The 16,519-nt window shown below is 39.9% G+C and overlaps 3 protein-coding genes across 4 annotated transcripts in view; 2 read left to right on the plus strand and 1 right to left on the minus strand.

Annotated features, from left to right (window-relative positions):
• The window catches only part of galt (galactose-1-phosphate uridylyltransferase), a 37,213-nt gene extending 36,522 nt beyond the window's left edge, over positions 1–691 (minus strand). The window contains exon 1 of the mRNA XM_074616855.1: positions 408–691. Within this exon, the coding sequence (XP_074472956.1) occupies positions 408–444 (37 nt within the window). The 5' untranslated portion in view covers positions 445–691. The remainder of the gene's footprint in view (positions 1–407) is intronic.
• Positions 692–1,930: 1,239 nt separating this feature from the next.
• Positions 1,931–6,422, plus strand: sigmar1 (sigma non-opioid intracellular receptor 1). The gene is made up of 5 exons (XM_074618823.1): positions 1,931–2,202; positions 2,347–2,398; positions 3,608–3,756; positions 4,125–4,217; positions 4,395–6,422. Exons 1-5 carry the CDS (start codon positions 2,058–2,060, stop codon positions 4,622–4,624), a joined length of 669 nt encoding a protein of 222 aa, XP_074474924.1. The 5' UTR covers positions 1,931–2,057; the 3' UTR covers positions 4,625–6,422.
• Positions 6,423–8,350: 1,928 nt separating this feature from the next.
• katnal2 (katanin p60 subunit A-like 2) lies at positions 8,351–16,514 on the plus strand. Of its 2 annotated transcripts, none has more exons than XM_074618819.1 (16): positions 8,351–8,527; positions 9,962–10,032; positions 10,510–10,676; positions 10,831–10,867; positions 11,139–11,241; positions 11,331–11,429; positions 11,972–12,043; positions 12,207–12,284; positions 12,629–12,727; positions 13,542–13,605; positions 13,770–13,888; positions 14,027–14,118; positions 14,435–14,545; positions 14,788–14,950; positions 15,221–15,323; positions 15,804–16,081. In XM_074618819.1, exons 1-16 carry the CDS (start codon positions 8,474–8,476, stop codon positions 15,941–15,943), a joined length of 1,572 nt encoding a protein of 523 aa, XP_074474920.1. In that variant the 5' UTR covers positions 8,351–8,473; the 3' UTR covers positions 15,944–16,081. The 2 variants fall into 2 exon arrangements, with proteins under 2 accessions (XP_074474920.1, XP_074474919.1); XM_074618818.1 differs by having other exon boundaries at positions 8,363–8,527; positions 11,328–11,429; positions 15,804–16,514.
• The last annotated feature ends 5 nt before the right edge of the window (positions 16,515–16,519 follow it).

Below are 16,519 nucleotides of genomic sequence, written 5' to 3' on the forward strand. Positions count from 1 at the left end.
TATATTTATTTTTGTACACTTGTTTTTTTTTAGTGCCCTCTGGGTATTATTATGGGTGGGATATCTATCAGTCCAAACATGTTTGTGCAATGGATTGTCAGAGTTGTATTAACACAATTCAGAAATAAACTGTTTAAAAAAAAAGAAGAAGACAGAACTCCAATGAAAAATATGTTAATTTAACACTTCCTCTAGTTTTAGAAAAAAACAGCTTCAGGGTAGAATATATCTAAAGACATTTTATAAATAACTAGGACCTACCCGTAAATTCGGCTTGTATACAATTCACTTTGGTTTGATGCATCTTGTAATAATTGGTTGCAAGATTGCAAGAGTGATACAGTAGAGGGGCACATTGAGTACAACATGAGTACAGTTAGCTGACAATATCACCTCAAGCTCCTTACCTTTTGGATCAAAACTGACTTCTTGTTTGTCACTCATGGTTGGTCGTTGCTGTTTGAGAACTGTCAACTTTCTGGTGTTTAATCACTTAACTTCTTCTGAATTTTGCTTTAATAGTGAACAGCTATAGCTCCTGTCACCTGTCAACACAACTCTTCCTCGGTATACTTCCTGTTTTCTTTTTGACAAGCGAAAAAAACGTGCCTTTTGGGACAAATCACGTGTGATGACAACCCTCTAAAAAGCAAAAAAAGTTAAGGGTTAAAACGAACAAATAATAATAAACATGAATAATAGATGTTTGTATTTAATACACCCTCTTAATATATTTGTGGATAACTCGTTTTGTATAAGTATGCAAATTAAATAAAAACGACCTAAAGGGGGTTTTCACAGTATGCTGGCAACCCTGACGTTGCCCACGGCTACGTGACTGACGCGTCCTCTGATTGGCTGAGCAGCCACTTCCCGCTCTCACCTGACCAGGAAGAAGCTGTTCCTTTGGACTCTAGTGATGGGAATTTCGGCTCCTTTTAGTGAGCCAGATCATTTGGCTCAACTCACCAAAGAAGAGCCGGCTCTTTCGGCTCCCAAACGGCTCTTCATTTTACCACTTCTGCATTTTTATAATTCAGCCAAATTTAGCTTCTTTTTTTTGGACCTATGATTAGTATGTGTGCACATATATCACTTAAATTATTCAATATAATTATACTAAACCTTATAATTTACAGAATACCATAATTTTACATGCTGTTTCGTTTCCGACTGTCACTCATCTTGCCTGCTATTCGCGCACCGCACCGTCTCACAGACATCATTAACACAACATTCAGTGACAGTCAGTGCATGGAGTGCCCATGGCGCGGAGAAGATCATCCTATCAATCTGCCTTGAATTAATAAAAAAACGGCTCTCGGACAGGAGCCAGCTCTAATGGTACGTGTCCACAGGGGCGTTTTTTATCGCGAGGGGACGCGACGCTTCCCAGCATTGAACGCTTGGTGGGCGTGACGCTAGGCTGTGACCCGATAGATGATTGACCAATACTCGGCGTTGACGTTTCCCGGCTTTATTTCAAATACTTCTGGCTGCACCTGATTGGACAAACGCTTTCCCTTGTGGGCGGATTTCAAATCAGACCAACATGGTTTGTTTGGAAACTTTATCTTATTTCACGAAAATAGTTCACCCGAAATGTGTTTCTGAAAACATCTGAGGCGAGAAATAAGCCGTGCAGTTGCTGAATCTGTCTTTATTTTGGATCAACAACGTTTAATTTAAAAGATTCTCGGGAGTTTAGAGAGGCGGCGAGTCGCGTCGGACGCCCTGTGATTTGCATAAAGTAGACTAGCCCTCAACTTTATGCAAATGAGGAGCGGGCGTCGTGACGCTCCGTTTCTCGAATCGCGACGCCACGCTACCAGAATGCATTGCGCGGCTGCTTACATAGACAATGAATGGGGACCGTGGACACGTACCATTATCGTTCACTTAAAAAAGCCAGCTCAAAGAACCGACTCGTTCGTCACCGGCACATCACTATTGGACTCCTGCTCCTTTTCCCGATGGCGTGAACCTGTCAGCCTTCTGTATACACGTGTAGTCAGACCTGCTGCTGTGTTTCTTGTCTGTTTCGTTTTGTTTCCACCATGTCTGTAGTCAAAACGTGTTTAAAACTGTTCCTGTTCGCCGCAGTCACCGTCCTGGCCGTGCTGCTGCTGCGGCACTGGATGGCCACCAAACAGTACGTTTTCAACAAGGAAGACGTCGCCAGATTGGCCAAACAGTACGCAGGTGAGTTTGGTAATGAGCAGTTTTATAAGTAAATCAACTCAAGACCAACCTGCAGTTCAATCAAATGCAGTTTAAAGTGAGATAGCCCAAGTAGTCCTCCTCCCTTGCCTTCCATATGTACTGTACATGTCTCCATATACTCAGGACAGGACCATGAGCAGGCCTTCGCCAAAGTGGTGGTGGAGCTCAGGAAGAGGTAAACACTTACATTTTAATGCATCAGAAATATATATGCAGACATTTAGTGGCATGTAAGCACTCATAGCTGCAACTAATAAACATTTATTGTGTAGATTTCTTTTATTGAAGAGCTACAACCAGCAAATGTGTGTTTATGTTAAAGGTCCCATATTATAAAAAAAGTGAGATTTTCATGTTTTGTTTTTTTATTACAAAGCAGGCCTTTATAAATACTGTGAAAGTATCGAAACGCTCAATCCACAGGGAAATACACACAGCCCGTATTCAGAAACACTGCATTTGAAACAAGTTGTCAGGATTTCTGGCCATTCGTGATGTCACGAATATACAATATTTAGACCCTTGCCACAGATTTAAACGTAAACATTCTAAACGTGTCCCAGTTTATTTCCTGGTTGCAGTGTATGTGAATGATATCAGCTGACAGGAAGTACACATGGACCCAAGCTGTTGCCTAGCGACGCATTTCTGTTGCAATTCCGTCAAAATGCGGAAACAAAAGTAACTTTTTATGCTCAGGTTTTATGCATACAGCAGTGTTATTTATACTATGATAGTTTTCCTAAAATTAGATCGCCTTACTTACAGTATCGCAATATAGCGCAATAAATCGTATCGTAACTCCTGTATCGTGATACTTATCTTATCGCCAGATTCTTGCCAATACACAGCCCTAGTGTTTACGATTCTCAAGCGTTCTACATAGACTTCAGAAGTGGCAGACAAAGCAATTGTGTGGCTAGTAAAAATGTTCAGTGACCTGCCACAGTGGCACGTGAAGAAAACACTTAATTTTAGACCCTGATTGAAGCAGTTATCAAATTCGTGATTGACCCATATTCAGTCACTTAACTTTCATCATTAGATTCTGTTATGTTTAATGTGCTTAAAGCCACATGGTGTGTTGCAGAGCTGAGCCTGTTTCAATCCAACAAAACTTCGTTACCTCCTCTGCCTTGCAGACAAGGCTGCGTCTAATGATTTATTTCCCTTTTTTTTTTTTTCAATGAACCAAGTAATGATTTAGCCAGAAAATAGTGAATACTGCCCATCACAATTTCACAATAATCATTCATCACTCTTCCTTAGGCAGTTTTTCAGCAACCTTTCTAATGTGAATATGTGTTATTGAAGTCACTAAATGAGGGTTTTAGGTTGTGTTGTGTGTTTTAAGAAACAGCTAATAAAGTGTAACTTGAACTAGGTATCCTGGCCACATCCTGCCAGACGAGGACCTGCAGTGGGTGTTTGTGAACGCCGGAGGTTGGATGGGCTCCATGTGTCTACTCCACGCCTCGCTCACGGAGTACCTGCTGCTGTTTGGTACTGCAGTGGACACAGGAGGACACTCAGGTGAGGAAATGAAGGGGTTTGGAAGTCTGTCCGTTGGGATGTCATGCCATGGGAAAAAGATCACTTCAAACAGTGATAATATTTGAGTTGTTGAAATTTGTCATCATCATACTGAATTAAAACGGGTTTCTGAATGAAAAGAATAATCAAAATAAAAAAAAATTATGATTAACTCTACTAGGAAAAACTGTAATTATATTGAGGAGGACCACACAAAGACTTTACTTTTGCCATCTTTATACTCGTACAGTATATACAGTACATGCCTGCACTCTTGCCTTTTTATAAGGGGCAAACAGAAGTGATATGTTTAAAGAAAAAGCATCCAATAGAAGTTCGACTCCAAGTCTGCTCTCTTCTTTCGTCAGGTCGTTACTGGGCCGAGATTTCTGACACCATCATATCCGGCACCTTCAGACAGTGGAAGGAGGGGACAACCAAGAGTGAAACATACTACCCTGGTAACACCATAACACATTTTTAATCTGCAATTTTTGGTTTTTATATGAATGGTTTTATGTCTATCCTTAAATGAATGGCGTAAAAGTACTGTTTTTGAATGAGAAATAGGTAGCGTTTTGATTGTTTCTCTTCGCTTCTCTCTCTTCCCTTGCTTCCAAAATCTTTTTCCTCCACAGGCGACACCATCGTACACAGCATAGGCGAGGCCACGTCGGTCCAGTGGAGCACCGGGACGTGGATGGTGGAGTACGGCCGAGGTTTCATCCCCTCTACTCTGGGATTCGCTCTGGCGGACACGCTGTTCAGCACCCAGGACTTCCTCACGATGTTCTACACCGTGCGCGTCTATGTCAAGGGTATGATGCTCGAGGCTGGTACACTACTTGCAGAAGCCGGAGTTTTCTGAGGTTACGGTCGAGGCTTGGACGCCCGCACAGGAACAGTAACATCAAAGGTTCGCCTTGTCATCACACCATTTTACCCCTGACCACTAACATCTAGCATGGGGAAAAAATCTGTGCTAGATCATATATTTTTACCAGGAATTATAGACAATCCAAATTTTCAGCACTGTACTACATTCAAGTTCTTACCCCTCGTTAAAGCTATCCAAAATTCTTGTCTTGTTTGAGGCCCCTTACCCTGTGACATCAAAAGTCCCTCAGTGATACTCAGCATCTTACTGGACACAATAAGCATTCAACTGCCTACATAGTCAGTGAGGTCTCCAGTAGGATTTTAAAGATCTGGCTTAAAGATGGAGCCCCAAAAACCCTTTTCACAAGTTGTTTGCCAAATCTGAGATTCTTACATCAACTTTTTAGTAACCAATCACTTTAAAAAATAAGTGATTTATAAAGAAAAGGTTGTTGACAACAAATTTGGGGACCAAGGAATCACTTTAAAACCAAATATGCAATGCTTAATTTGGCTTTTAAAACAAACACAAACATATATTATGCAAAGCCAAAGCACACTATTTTCTTAGTAAATACCCATTTCATGTTTATATGCATGTGGATTCTCAGTAAATGAGGGTTTGTATGAAGATCTAACTTCTCAAGCCAATCACAGAAAGCCATGTCAAGAAGTGCATTTGCTCCAAAGATCAAAACCTCCCTTGACATTTGGCTCCCATTTCCTCATTCACAATCGATAATCAGTTTATACTAATATATATTTTTTTGAAAATGTTGAAAACCCGCAGGGGATATGGTGGAGAAAACTGCCTGGAATGACGTGTGAGCGTTATGTCCCTTTCGTCTCACAATCCCAACTTTTTTAGGCTTAATGTATTAGCGTTCAATATTTTCTCTCTGAGGGTTATCCATTAATTTCAATGACAGTATTTCTTTTCAAACTGAAAAGCAGACAATTTACACCATAAATTTAACACAATGTATGGTGCTGTTAAACACTAACGGAAACTTCTTTGGAGAAACTTGGGAGCCCTTTTAAAATGTTTGTGCGATTCCTATTTAGCTTAGAAAATGGAGAAAAAAATGCTATTTTCTGTACTTAAGACCTCTGCCGTGTCATACTGTAATTGTACAGGATTCATTAATTTAATAAGATGGATTGTAAAAGGTGATTCAAAAATCTGAAATATTTCAGCATTTTATGAGCTTCAATAGACTTGGCACAATCATTTTGAAAACATAACTGTAGAGATAAACTTGAATAATATCGTGCTCTGACCGAGTGAGACTACTTGGCTACAGCCACCGTTCATTGTCTGGAACTTTGCACTAGCCCAACAGGGCAAAAACAAAACTGTATCCACAGGCCTCTTCCTCTACAACGCTCCACAACTCATTATCATATAACGCAGAGAAAAAAAATGGCAGGAAATCAAAGCCGTTTGGAAATAATATTTATTTACTTCACTCTGAATTGTACTGTACAAGCAAATCACTGCTGCTGAGTCCACCACCTCCCAGTTTGCACCTTTTCAGATGAAACAGCCTTATTTTCAGACTGATGCCTGAAGCCATGACGGACCATATAGGGTTTCTGTGGGAGTGTAACTGAAGTTATTTGAGTAGCAGCATCAGTAGCAGCGTGGTCTCATGGATGGCAAAAACAAAAAAAACATTATCGCTGTACCTTAAATGTTGATGAGCGGATGTGCAATTTACTGTAAGGTAAAGATAAAAACTGACATTGCCTGAAGAAATAAATGTTTTTGGAGGGAAATGATACAAGCCTGGTTTATCACTTTTTAATACATGTACATCAAAATAAGATCGATCTCGAAGAACTCAACCGTACTGAGTGATCCATCACAGGTGCCTTTTGCCTTTGCAAAACAAAACAAAAATAAACATCAGGGGTAATTTTGCGTAGTAAACACAAGCTGAGTGAAATCACAAAACTGACCTTATATACTCCAGAGAGTTAATAAAAATAGAGATGAGGTTAGGGAAGGGTGGGTAGGTGGAGAGATGCGGCGTGAATAGACGGTGATAGACACATCAGTCCTCATCTCCGTCTGTAAATGTCAAGAGGATGCAGACAACCTGATTTGTTGTCGTCATATCCACGAGAGAGGTCTAGGTGATGATGATAGAAGCGTGTGTATTTCATGTGGGTGTATGTTTGCTTGTGTGTGAGTTGAGAGTATGGGAATATGCATGTTTTTGTACATGTTCTACATGTCATAGCACATGTGCATACTGCTTGTGTAGCCTGTGTGTGTGTGTTATGCTATACTGTATGTCCACCCTTTCCTCCCTGCCTATCTATCAATCTGTGTATGTGTGTGTGTGTTACCATATTATCCCAGATATAGATTTAATGTCAGCGTAACAGACTGGCCTGACCCCGCTGCCCTCCTTCTCTTTAAGCCCTTTAAAGGAGATGTATTCAGAATCGAAGCTGGGCGACCGGTGCTGAAATACCAGCGTGCTCGGGCAGCGGCCGCACCTTAATGGGATAGATGACGGCCTCTTTGACTAATCGTTTTGCGTCCTCCAGAACGATCTCGATGTCCCCCCACCACCGCACGTTGGGGCTGTGCAAGTAGATGTCCTAAAGGGGTGAACACACACACACAAACACGGGGGAGTGAAGGACGCAAGTAGAAAATATTACAAAGGATGGATACAAAAAATAAAAAATAAAAGACAAGATTCAAAGTAACACTGGCAGAAAGACAGTCTGTACATTAACAAACACAAAAACACACATCTTCATGCAATTAAGCTTGCATAAATAGGTGTCTTTTATTATGAAAAGGATAAAAGGAAACACCTGGGCCTTTCTTTATTACATATCTTCAATTTACTCACAGCAAAGCTCTTCCCTGCTGTCCAGTGGACATATTCAGTATCACATCCCTTGATAGAAATATTTTTTACAGCATCTCAGTAGGAACAAAGTATGACCTCTAAATGAGGCTGAAGTTTTAATATTTCAACTGATGACAACGTGTGTGAGTAAAAGGAACTAAAAAACTGAAACATCACAACAACAATGCTATTTATCTGTTCATGTAGTTCGGTATGTAATATAATGCATGGAAAAATCAAATAAGTTATTGTTATTTAACTAGTTTATAGTTAACTGGTCACATAATATTTTTTCTCTAACAAAAAAAAAATCTTTCACTTAGGCCTACTGCCTTTTCCAGAGCTTTCAACCACATCAAATCTTACACTAATTGTTATTTTCTGTCTTCTTTCTTTAACTTAGGCTGAGGATCTAAGCGTCTTTGAGTCCCTGAAAAGTGCCATAGAAGTTGAATTTATTATTATTATAAACATGATTGGCTTTATAATTAGGCATTTAGAAAGCTATATAATTAATCTTATTATTTTATAATAAATCTTGTACATTTCCAAACAGGAGTACCTTTCCTACTTTCCCCCTTTTTGCTAATAACAGCTGACTATTACAAAAATAAATGAAACAAAATATGTACACAATTTTGGCACTTCTGTGGCTTTGTTATTGTCATTATTTTGCTTATTTGCTTATTATTATTTTGTTTGTACATAGAAATAAAACTATATATTGTATTTTCATGTGATGCATGCATGCATTTACAGACACATACAGAGATAGATAGATAGAAAGAATCGTGCATGCATAATGAGACTATACTCTAACCCTGCACCTGAGTGTACGGAAGCCTCGAGGGACAAAATAGACCCCACACAGAAACACCACAGTGACTTCAGAAACTACTGAGACAGGCGGACATCACTATAGTGACCCATATAACCACTGTCTGTCCAATTAACCTTTCAGAGACATGATGGAGCTTTCATATCAATCTATGAAAGTCGCCCACCAAGCCCGGGAAGCGGTGAGTGAACAAAATGTTTCGCTTTTTTGTGTTTTCTCACAACTTTGAGCTAACTAGCAACGATATTTGGGGTGAGGGCAAGGCCTATAGAATGAGGTTAGGACACGGGTTGTGGGAGTTGGGGTATTACGCATGCGCAGTGTACACAAGTTCAGGCTAGATTGTACTGCGCATGTGCAATCCCCAGATATATGACGCGTGACGCAGCCTCCTTTCTATAGTCCTTGGGTAGAGGTTAAATGCAACATTAGCTACCTCAATTTAATTGTCCTGTCGCAGATAACAAGCAACGTTACTGGTCATAACATGTTTTAAAGTGCCCGGTGGTTGTATTTCACACACGTTAATGCAATAAACAACATTTAAAACTGTCACAATTACGTTAGCTAGCTAGCTAACGGTACATGACAAGCAGTTAGTTAGCCGTTGAGCTAATCAGCTTAGCTCATTTTGCGACAACGAATCGGCGTCTACAGGTTGCTTAGATACAGGTGGTTGTCATTTGTGGCAATTTGTCGCCCTCTACTGGGATAGTGTTTGGCCCTTGAAAGCATGTTCTCTACAAATGGGAAAACCCACAGGACTGAGGGGAGTAAAAGATACTTTTATTGGACTTTGACGAAAAAGCTACTCAATAAGTTACAAAAAATCTTGGACAAAAAGCAAATAAGGTACCTTATTTGCTTTTTGTCCAAGATTTTCAGATTTTCAAACATCTTGTATTTACTCAAAATGAGGCAATGATGGTACGTACCATCATTGCCGCATTTTGAGTAAATACAAGATGTTAAGTTTTGCAAACTTTATTGATTTTCATTATATAAAGCTTGTGTTTAAATGTTTGAACGGACTTGCTCCTCTGCCTTTCTGCAAATACATCATGAGACTACAGAGCTGTAGCAGATCCACCAGAGCAGCTTCAAGTGGCAATTGTAAAGTTCAATTCTGCAGAACATCTTTTGCTCAGACAGCATTTTCTGTGAAAGGAGCGAAGTCTTTGAACTCGCTATACCTGATCACTTGAAATCTGCAGCAAACTTTACCACCTTTAAGAGAGAAACCAAATCCTGTTTAATTCAGCGACAAACCTATAGCCTACTCATGTCTTGTTTTTAAATGTGTGCTTTATTGTATTTATTTATTTTTCCTGTACCCATTCCTGTTTTAATCTCTTATTTTCACAAAAAGCCCTTCTAGGGACAGGTGTTGCAAATTAGCATCCGCTATAAGCACTATGATACTGGCATCAGATAGCTGTTTTTAAGTTGTCTATGTACATTGTATTGGTCCCTATTAAATAAACCATGAATGAATGACAGGTAGTACCACATATTGATTGAACCAAACTTTTAGTCATTGCTATTAACATTAGTGCAGCAGTTGTGATTGAGGTGCTACTGAGTCTCAGTGTACTCTGTGTTTATGTCCCAACAGGATGAGCTGAGGACTGAGATGAGGAAGAAGAGCCTCCTCATCCTCATTTACAGTCACCTGCTGGGGCAAGGGTCAGTATGAAATTTTTCCACAGAAACATGTGGTTGATGTGCAGCGGGGGTGTCAAAATATAAGTTTTTAGCATTTAAAGGCTAAAGTAACCTAGAGGAAAAGCGCAGGTTGGATTTGTTTGCTGGTTTTTGAACAGGACCGGACAGCTACTGCTGACACGAGAGATGTTGCAGGTTTCAAAACTTCGACTTGTTCTTTATTGTAACAGAAGTATAAAGGCTGTGCCAATTTATTCTTAGTCCATTGTAACAAGCCTACTGAAGGCCATACTGTGTGTGTGTCTATACAGAAAGTGTCTGACTTTATCGGCTTTTACCGTCAACACAACACATTACAACTAAATCATATTGGAATCCTCAGGCTCACAGCACAAGACAGCAGACATAGTTGACCTTGTTTGTGTTACTTTTTGATCTTCCCAAGGTCCATGCATGTAGGTGTGTGAGATCTTGTGTGTGTGTGTGTTCATTCACCAGCTACGTGTCTGCAGCAGTGGCCTTGGACCAGGAGACGAATGGAGGTACGAGGAAGTTCGAGGTCTGTGATAACATCGATTTGGAGATGGTGCTGATGGAGTACGAGAGTTATCACTACGTCAAGTTCCAGAAATATCCCAAACTTATCAGAAGAACAGCAGAACCAGGTATATGTGGCCTCCACAAAAAACACTGAGCAACATCAAAATCATATCTCGTACTCAATGTGATTAAATTTGCTGCTGAATCCTGAATTATTGGGATGTACTTATTAAATCTCAATTATACTCAATTGATATTTTCTGTTTTTTTTATGTCAAGGTGAAAACATCAAAGCAAGAAGTGGTGGAGTAAAGAGGTGAGTCTCCGTCTCTCACACCTTATTTATTCCATGTTCAGGACTTAAGAGTCACACTGTCCATACGTGCTGATAATATAAACTAAATGAGTGAAATTCACAAAAACAACAGACATTGTAGTTATTGATTTGAAGAAGCATTAGACTGATTTGACAGTGATGTTGAATAAAGGCTGGTGTGATTGGAAGTGCAAGTATGATAGATTAGTTTGAGCCAAAAAAAACTACCAATCAACTTCTTCCATTGATAGGTGTCTTCTTTGTCTCTCAGGAGTCCCTGTTCAGCTGTAAAACCTCTTCCCAAAATCAACCCGTCCCAGAGCGCACAGTCTGGAAACGGAGCCAAGAAGACAGCTGCCAGTTCACATACAAATGTATAGCATTAAACACAGAAACAAACAAGCTCAGAATATTAAAATACATGGTGATTATTCTAACATCCTGATGACTGTGTTTCCAGGAGAATGGCTCTTCTTCTGTTCCTCCAGAGTCGTCAGAGTTTGGTCTCAACGTTTCTTCCTTCAAAAATGGACCATCTGGGGAGGCAGCCGTGAACAGAAAGGTACTGGGGAATGATTGTTGTTATTTCAAGATGAAGGCGATCATTATTTTTTTGAAGGACATATTCTCTTTGTTTACATTTCAGGCATTACTAACCCTCATCCAGTATGACTAGAAATGAACAGCATATCCCATCATCCAAATGAGAATTCCCTGTGCTCTATGATGATTTTACAGAAATGATCCCCCACATTTTCTAATGTTTTAATTGTTTGTTTTTTTACTTCAAATTTGTCCTTGTATATTGATATTGAAATATGTGACAGAATCAGTTTTTGTGTATACTATTACTTTTATTGATGAGTCACTCTTAGGTAAAAAAAAAAGAAACCATTACTACCTAAACCATCACTTTTGTGTTTTGGGTTCGACATGAATAGCAGACAACGCCAAGTCCCTCATGAATACAAAGCATACACATTAAACTAATACATTTGTACACACCATTTCATACAAATTTTAAACTGAATCACTGCTGTCAGTTTTGTTTTTAAAAATGCCCTTTTCGCCTAAATGAGTAAGTATCTTGTATTGCCCATCTAGGGCCAGATGACTGACGGCAAAGGTTCAATACATGATGCTGTCAAAGGAGTTGGCAGTGACTCAGACCACATGGTAATTATAGTCTGTTAAACGTGCAAAAACATTAACTTTATATACCGTTTTAACTACATTTTGAATGGCACAAAATCCATGAGAACAATCAAACCAAACAATAATAAAACTACTAATGGTACTAAACTACCACCAATAATAATGATTTTATGCTGTGTTGCAGGAACGGCTGCTGAAGCCCCTCAGTGGCTTTTCTGGAATGAGCGGTGAGATGAGAGAACTTGCTTCAATCATCAGCAGGGTACTACACCAACAAGCAAACACTGACAAACAAGAACATCATGCACAACATGTAGAGAGCCTGATTTGTATCTCAATGTGTAGCTCCTACTTAGAAAATATGCTTTAAGTGATACCAAATATGTCCACTAGAGAGCAGCAATGAGCTATGTTGGGAATGGATTGATCTGCTGTATTAATGAAGGCCCAGGTTCTATCTATTTCCCTTATCCGATGTTTCACTCTAAAGGACACCTATTTACACAAGTCTAAACGCACCAGGATGTGTGTGTGTCTGTTTCAAGCCGATATCTTCCACATGCATCCCTCACTCTGTTGTGTTTGTGTGTGTGTTCACCCCTACAGGACATCTATTTGCACAGCCCAAACGTGCGGTGGGAGGACATCATCGGCCTGGAGGACGCCAAGCGATTAGTCAAAGAGGCCGTCGTCTATCCCATTAAGGTGCAGCCGCTGCCCGGGCACGCTGGTATTTCAGCCGCGGTCGCCCGTCTTCGATTCTGAATACATCTCCTTTAAAGGGCTTAAAGAGAAGGAGGGCAGCGGGGTCAGGCCAGTCTGTTAGACTGACGTTAAATCTATATCTGGGATAATATGGTAACACACACATACACAGATGGATAGATAGGCAAGGCAGGGAGACAGGAACACACGCACATGCAACGCCATGTAGAATTTATATACACAATCGCCTTCACACAATTTTGCCGCTGCACATACAAACAAAACATGGCCCACACACATAATATACACATATACACACGCTTCTATCATCATCACCTAGACCTCTCTCATGGATATGACAAAATACAACAAATCAGGTTGTCTGCATCCTCTTTACATTTGCAGACAGAGATGAGGACTGATGTGTCTATCCTCCATTCTACCGGCGCGTTTTATTGAATAACTCCGTAACCTCCACCTTCCCACAATCCCCAACTTCTGTCTCCATTATTATTCATTCCCCGGAGTATAAGGTCAATTTGGTGATTTGACTCGGGACTCTGTTTGCCACCTAAAATTCAGACTAATTTGGTGGTATGTGGTATTTGCAGCACTGACTCAGCTATACATCAAGGAAATCCGTTTTTCTTTGCACACAGCTCAGCTTCTGATTGGTCTGCAGAAGATGGAAGTGTATGTTTTGTTGCAGGAAGATTATGTTTGCAGCTATAAAAATATTTTCATATTGCATTATTGTGATTTACTAAAGCTTTGTTTGTGCTTCAGTTTTCATATATTACTCCTTTCTTTACAGTACCCCCAGCTGTTTACAGGCATCCTGTCTCCGTGGAAGGGCCTGCTGCTATATGGCCCCCCTGGTAAGACCTCCAGTGCTGTAAACCTTCGTCAGGTTTCTCTGATGGAAGAAAAAACATGTTTGTTTGCTGTTAATTAGCGGCCTAAATTATGTAATTTCAAGTCCAACAATTTTGAATTCTTCCCGACACGTACTCTTGTGACCATCTGACTCGCATACACACAGGTACGGGTAAGACGCTGCTGGCCAAGGCCGTGGCTACAGAGTGTAAGACGACCTTCTTCAACATTTCAGCCTCCAGCATCGTCAGCAAGTGGAGAGGAGATTCTGAGAAACTGGTCAGGGTAGGTTATTCTTCAACACACACAATATGTCAAATGCAACAAATAAAGTTTTCATGTTACATACATTGTCTGCTACACTTTGCATTTTTTTTTTTTTAGATTAGATTTGTGTAAATGTATGTATCTATATGTCTGCAGGTTCTGTTTGAGCTGGCCAGGTACCACGCCCCATCCACCATCTTCCTGGATGAGCTGGAGTCAGTGATGAGCCAGAGAGGAACCAACATGGGGTGAGCTGAACTAGTGTGGTAAATATTTTTTCCAAGTTCTGAAGGTTAGAGGTTCACTCTCTGCAATGACGTGTCTGTTCTCCTGATCCATGTCTCCTGTCAAGTTGTCCTTGAGTAAGACATTTAATTCACCGTGAGATGTCTGTACTTTGTGAACTAATTTTATATCAAACTCATTTTACATCAGACATTTGCAAAGACTAACATGGTTGATTCTATAGTTACAATTAACTAATTTCACAATAAAGCGCATTAAAGGACTCGTGCAATAGTGAATATATATTTGATGTAACAGCAGACTGATGTGTGTTTCCAGAGGAGAGCATGAGGGGAGTCGCAGGATGAAGACTGAGCTGCTGGTTCAGATGGACGGACTGGCAAAATCAGAGGACCTGGTGTTTGTACTGGCTGCCTCCAACCTGCCCTGGTAACACTTAAACATGTAGAAACCTCAATGGCCATCAATTAAAAAAAACAAAAAACATAAAGAAACAAGTTGAACAAAAAGGTTTATTTTATTTAATCCTACCAAAACAAGGTGCATTTTCTCATGTAGATAATGAAATTGTATTGGGTAGAAATATAAATTATTCAGGCTATTTGGACTAAAAATGAATGATAAATAAACTGCTGTCTACTGTTTTGTAACTGTTCCTGCTCTTCTCTCAGGGAACTGGACCATGCCATGCTGAGGAGGTTGGAGAAGAGGATTCTAGTTAGTCTTCCCTCCTCGCCAGCTCGCCAAGCCATGATCTCTCATTGGCTGCCTCCTCTCAGCTCCACAGGAGGTGTGGAGCTACGAACTGAGCTGGACTATGAAACTCTAGCGAAGGTGTGTTACAGTAAAACTCCTTAAGACAATTTAACAAGTGTTTAAATCATTTATCTATTCACATTTTCTTTGTCTTTCTTAATTACTATATTAATAATTGCCATGTATGGGATTTAAAAATGTTGTCTGGAAAAAATGTGCTCACTCATGTGTTGCCTGTCATTAATGGCTGTTGTCACTGAGAGGAGATAATATACAGTTCAATCATCACCGCAGAGCCTATCAGCTAGTCCTCATCTGCCTGTTTGTTTGTTTGTGTGTCTGTTTTAGGGAATGGAGGGTTATTCTGGCTCTGATATAAGACTGGCGTGTAAGGAAGCCGCCATGAGACCAGTCCGAAAGATCTTTGATGCTCTGGAGTCACATCAGGATGGTAGGTCAAAACACACACACACACACACACACACACACACACACACACACACACACACACACACATACGAGGTGTCAAACGATACAGCCAACAAAACGCACAGTACATTCACCGTGTACCTGCTACGGCTAAAGTAAGTGTACTTTGGCGAGCTGTAACAAACGCCACATAAACACACTACACCTCAGTTGGAAAATAGTATCTGTGCATGTGTAAATATATGCGTTGTAAGTGGAGCACGTGGTCGCCTGCTCACCAGCACGCCTAACCTAGAACTAATACCAAGAAAGCTCATTGTGGTTATACCAATATTCCACTAGGGCGCATTTTACTTTTTTGTGAAATTGACTTCAGCTGTCATGCTTTCAGATATTTCTTCTTACTTGTAAAACACATAAGATTGACCCCGACAAGAGCAATGTTTTCTGTCAAGTGTCCCTGAATAAAACACTGTAACCTCATTGGGATTCTCCTTCACAGGAGACACTGCCATGCCTGCCATCCAGCTGGAAACTGTGAAAACAGCGGACTTCCTGGAAGTCCTCACGCACACCAAACCCTCGGCCCGGAACTTGATGGACAAATACACAGCGTGGGAGAGAGAGTATGAGTCTGTCTGACACACATGCAAAAAAAATATACTTTTATACTGACACTATAGCATATCTGACAGAGAAGGTTTTGTTTACTGTATACAAACTGACCTACTGCTGTTAGTGGGAGCCATGGCAAGATTGTGCTCTTTATTAGGGCTTTCCCCAATAATTTATTTTAAGCTACCACACATTACATACCCTGATATTTAAATAGTATTACGAAACAAAAATAGTATTACTTTAGTAAGTTAACATAATATACAAAAAAAAAATACACTTAAGTAAGTTTAACTAACTAATTTAATTACCTCAATTTGTCCCCGTGATACAACTTCTGGTGGAATATTTGACATTCAATTCAAATCTTCCCACACCTCAAATTTCTCAAGCATAATTTTTGCCACTCAAATTAAGTTTTTAGTATCAAGTAAAGAAAAATACCAAAAACCAAAATACTGAAATAATGTGCAATTACAAGCCTCCTGAACAAAAACCTGAAAAGTTTGATATTCTGAGCCAGTGCTGCTATTTGTATGCCATATTTCTTAATTTAGTTTATCTGTACAATAATAATAAACACAATGAAATAATACCAGCTGA

This window comes from Sebastes fasciatus, chromosome 19 (genome assembly GCF_043250625.1).
Source record: "Sebastes fasciatus isolate fSebFas1 chromosome 19, fSebFas1.pri, whole genome shotgun sequence".
Taxonomy (NCBI): domain Eukaryota; kingdom Metazoa; phylum Chordata; class Actinopteri; order Perciformes; family Sebastidae; genus Sebastes; species Sebastes fasciatus.

Bases quoted from the DNA above. Each gene is read 5' to 3' on its own strand.
- katnal2 (XM_074618818.1), top strand. From the start codon at position 8,474: ATGATGGAGCTTTCATATCAATCTATGAAAGTCGCCCACCAAGCCCGG. The intron at 10,677-10,830 runs GTATATGTGGCC...TTTTATGTCAAG, and splicing joins CAGAAGAACAGCAGAACCAG to GTGAAAACATCAAAGCAAGA. The intron at 12,285-12,628 runs GTACTACACCAA...TCACCCCTACAG, and splicing joins TTGCTTCAATCATCAGCAGG to GACATCTATTTGCACAGCCC.
- sigmar1 (XM_074618823.1), top strand. From the start codon at position 2,058: ATGTCTGTAGTCAAAACGTGTTTAAAACTGTTCCTGTTCGCCGCAGTC. The intron at 2,399-3,607 runs GTAAACACTTAC...AACTTGAACTAG, and splicing joins GTGGTGGAGCTCAGGAAGAG to GTATCCTGGCCACATCCTGC. The intron at 3,757-4,124 runs GTGAGGAAATGA...TTCTTTCGTCAG, and splicing joins GGACACAGGAGGACACTCAG to GTCGTTACTGGGCCGAGATT.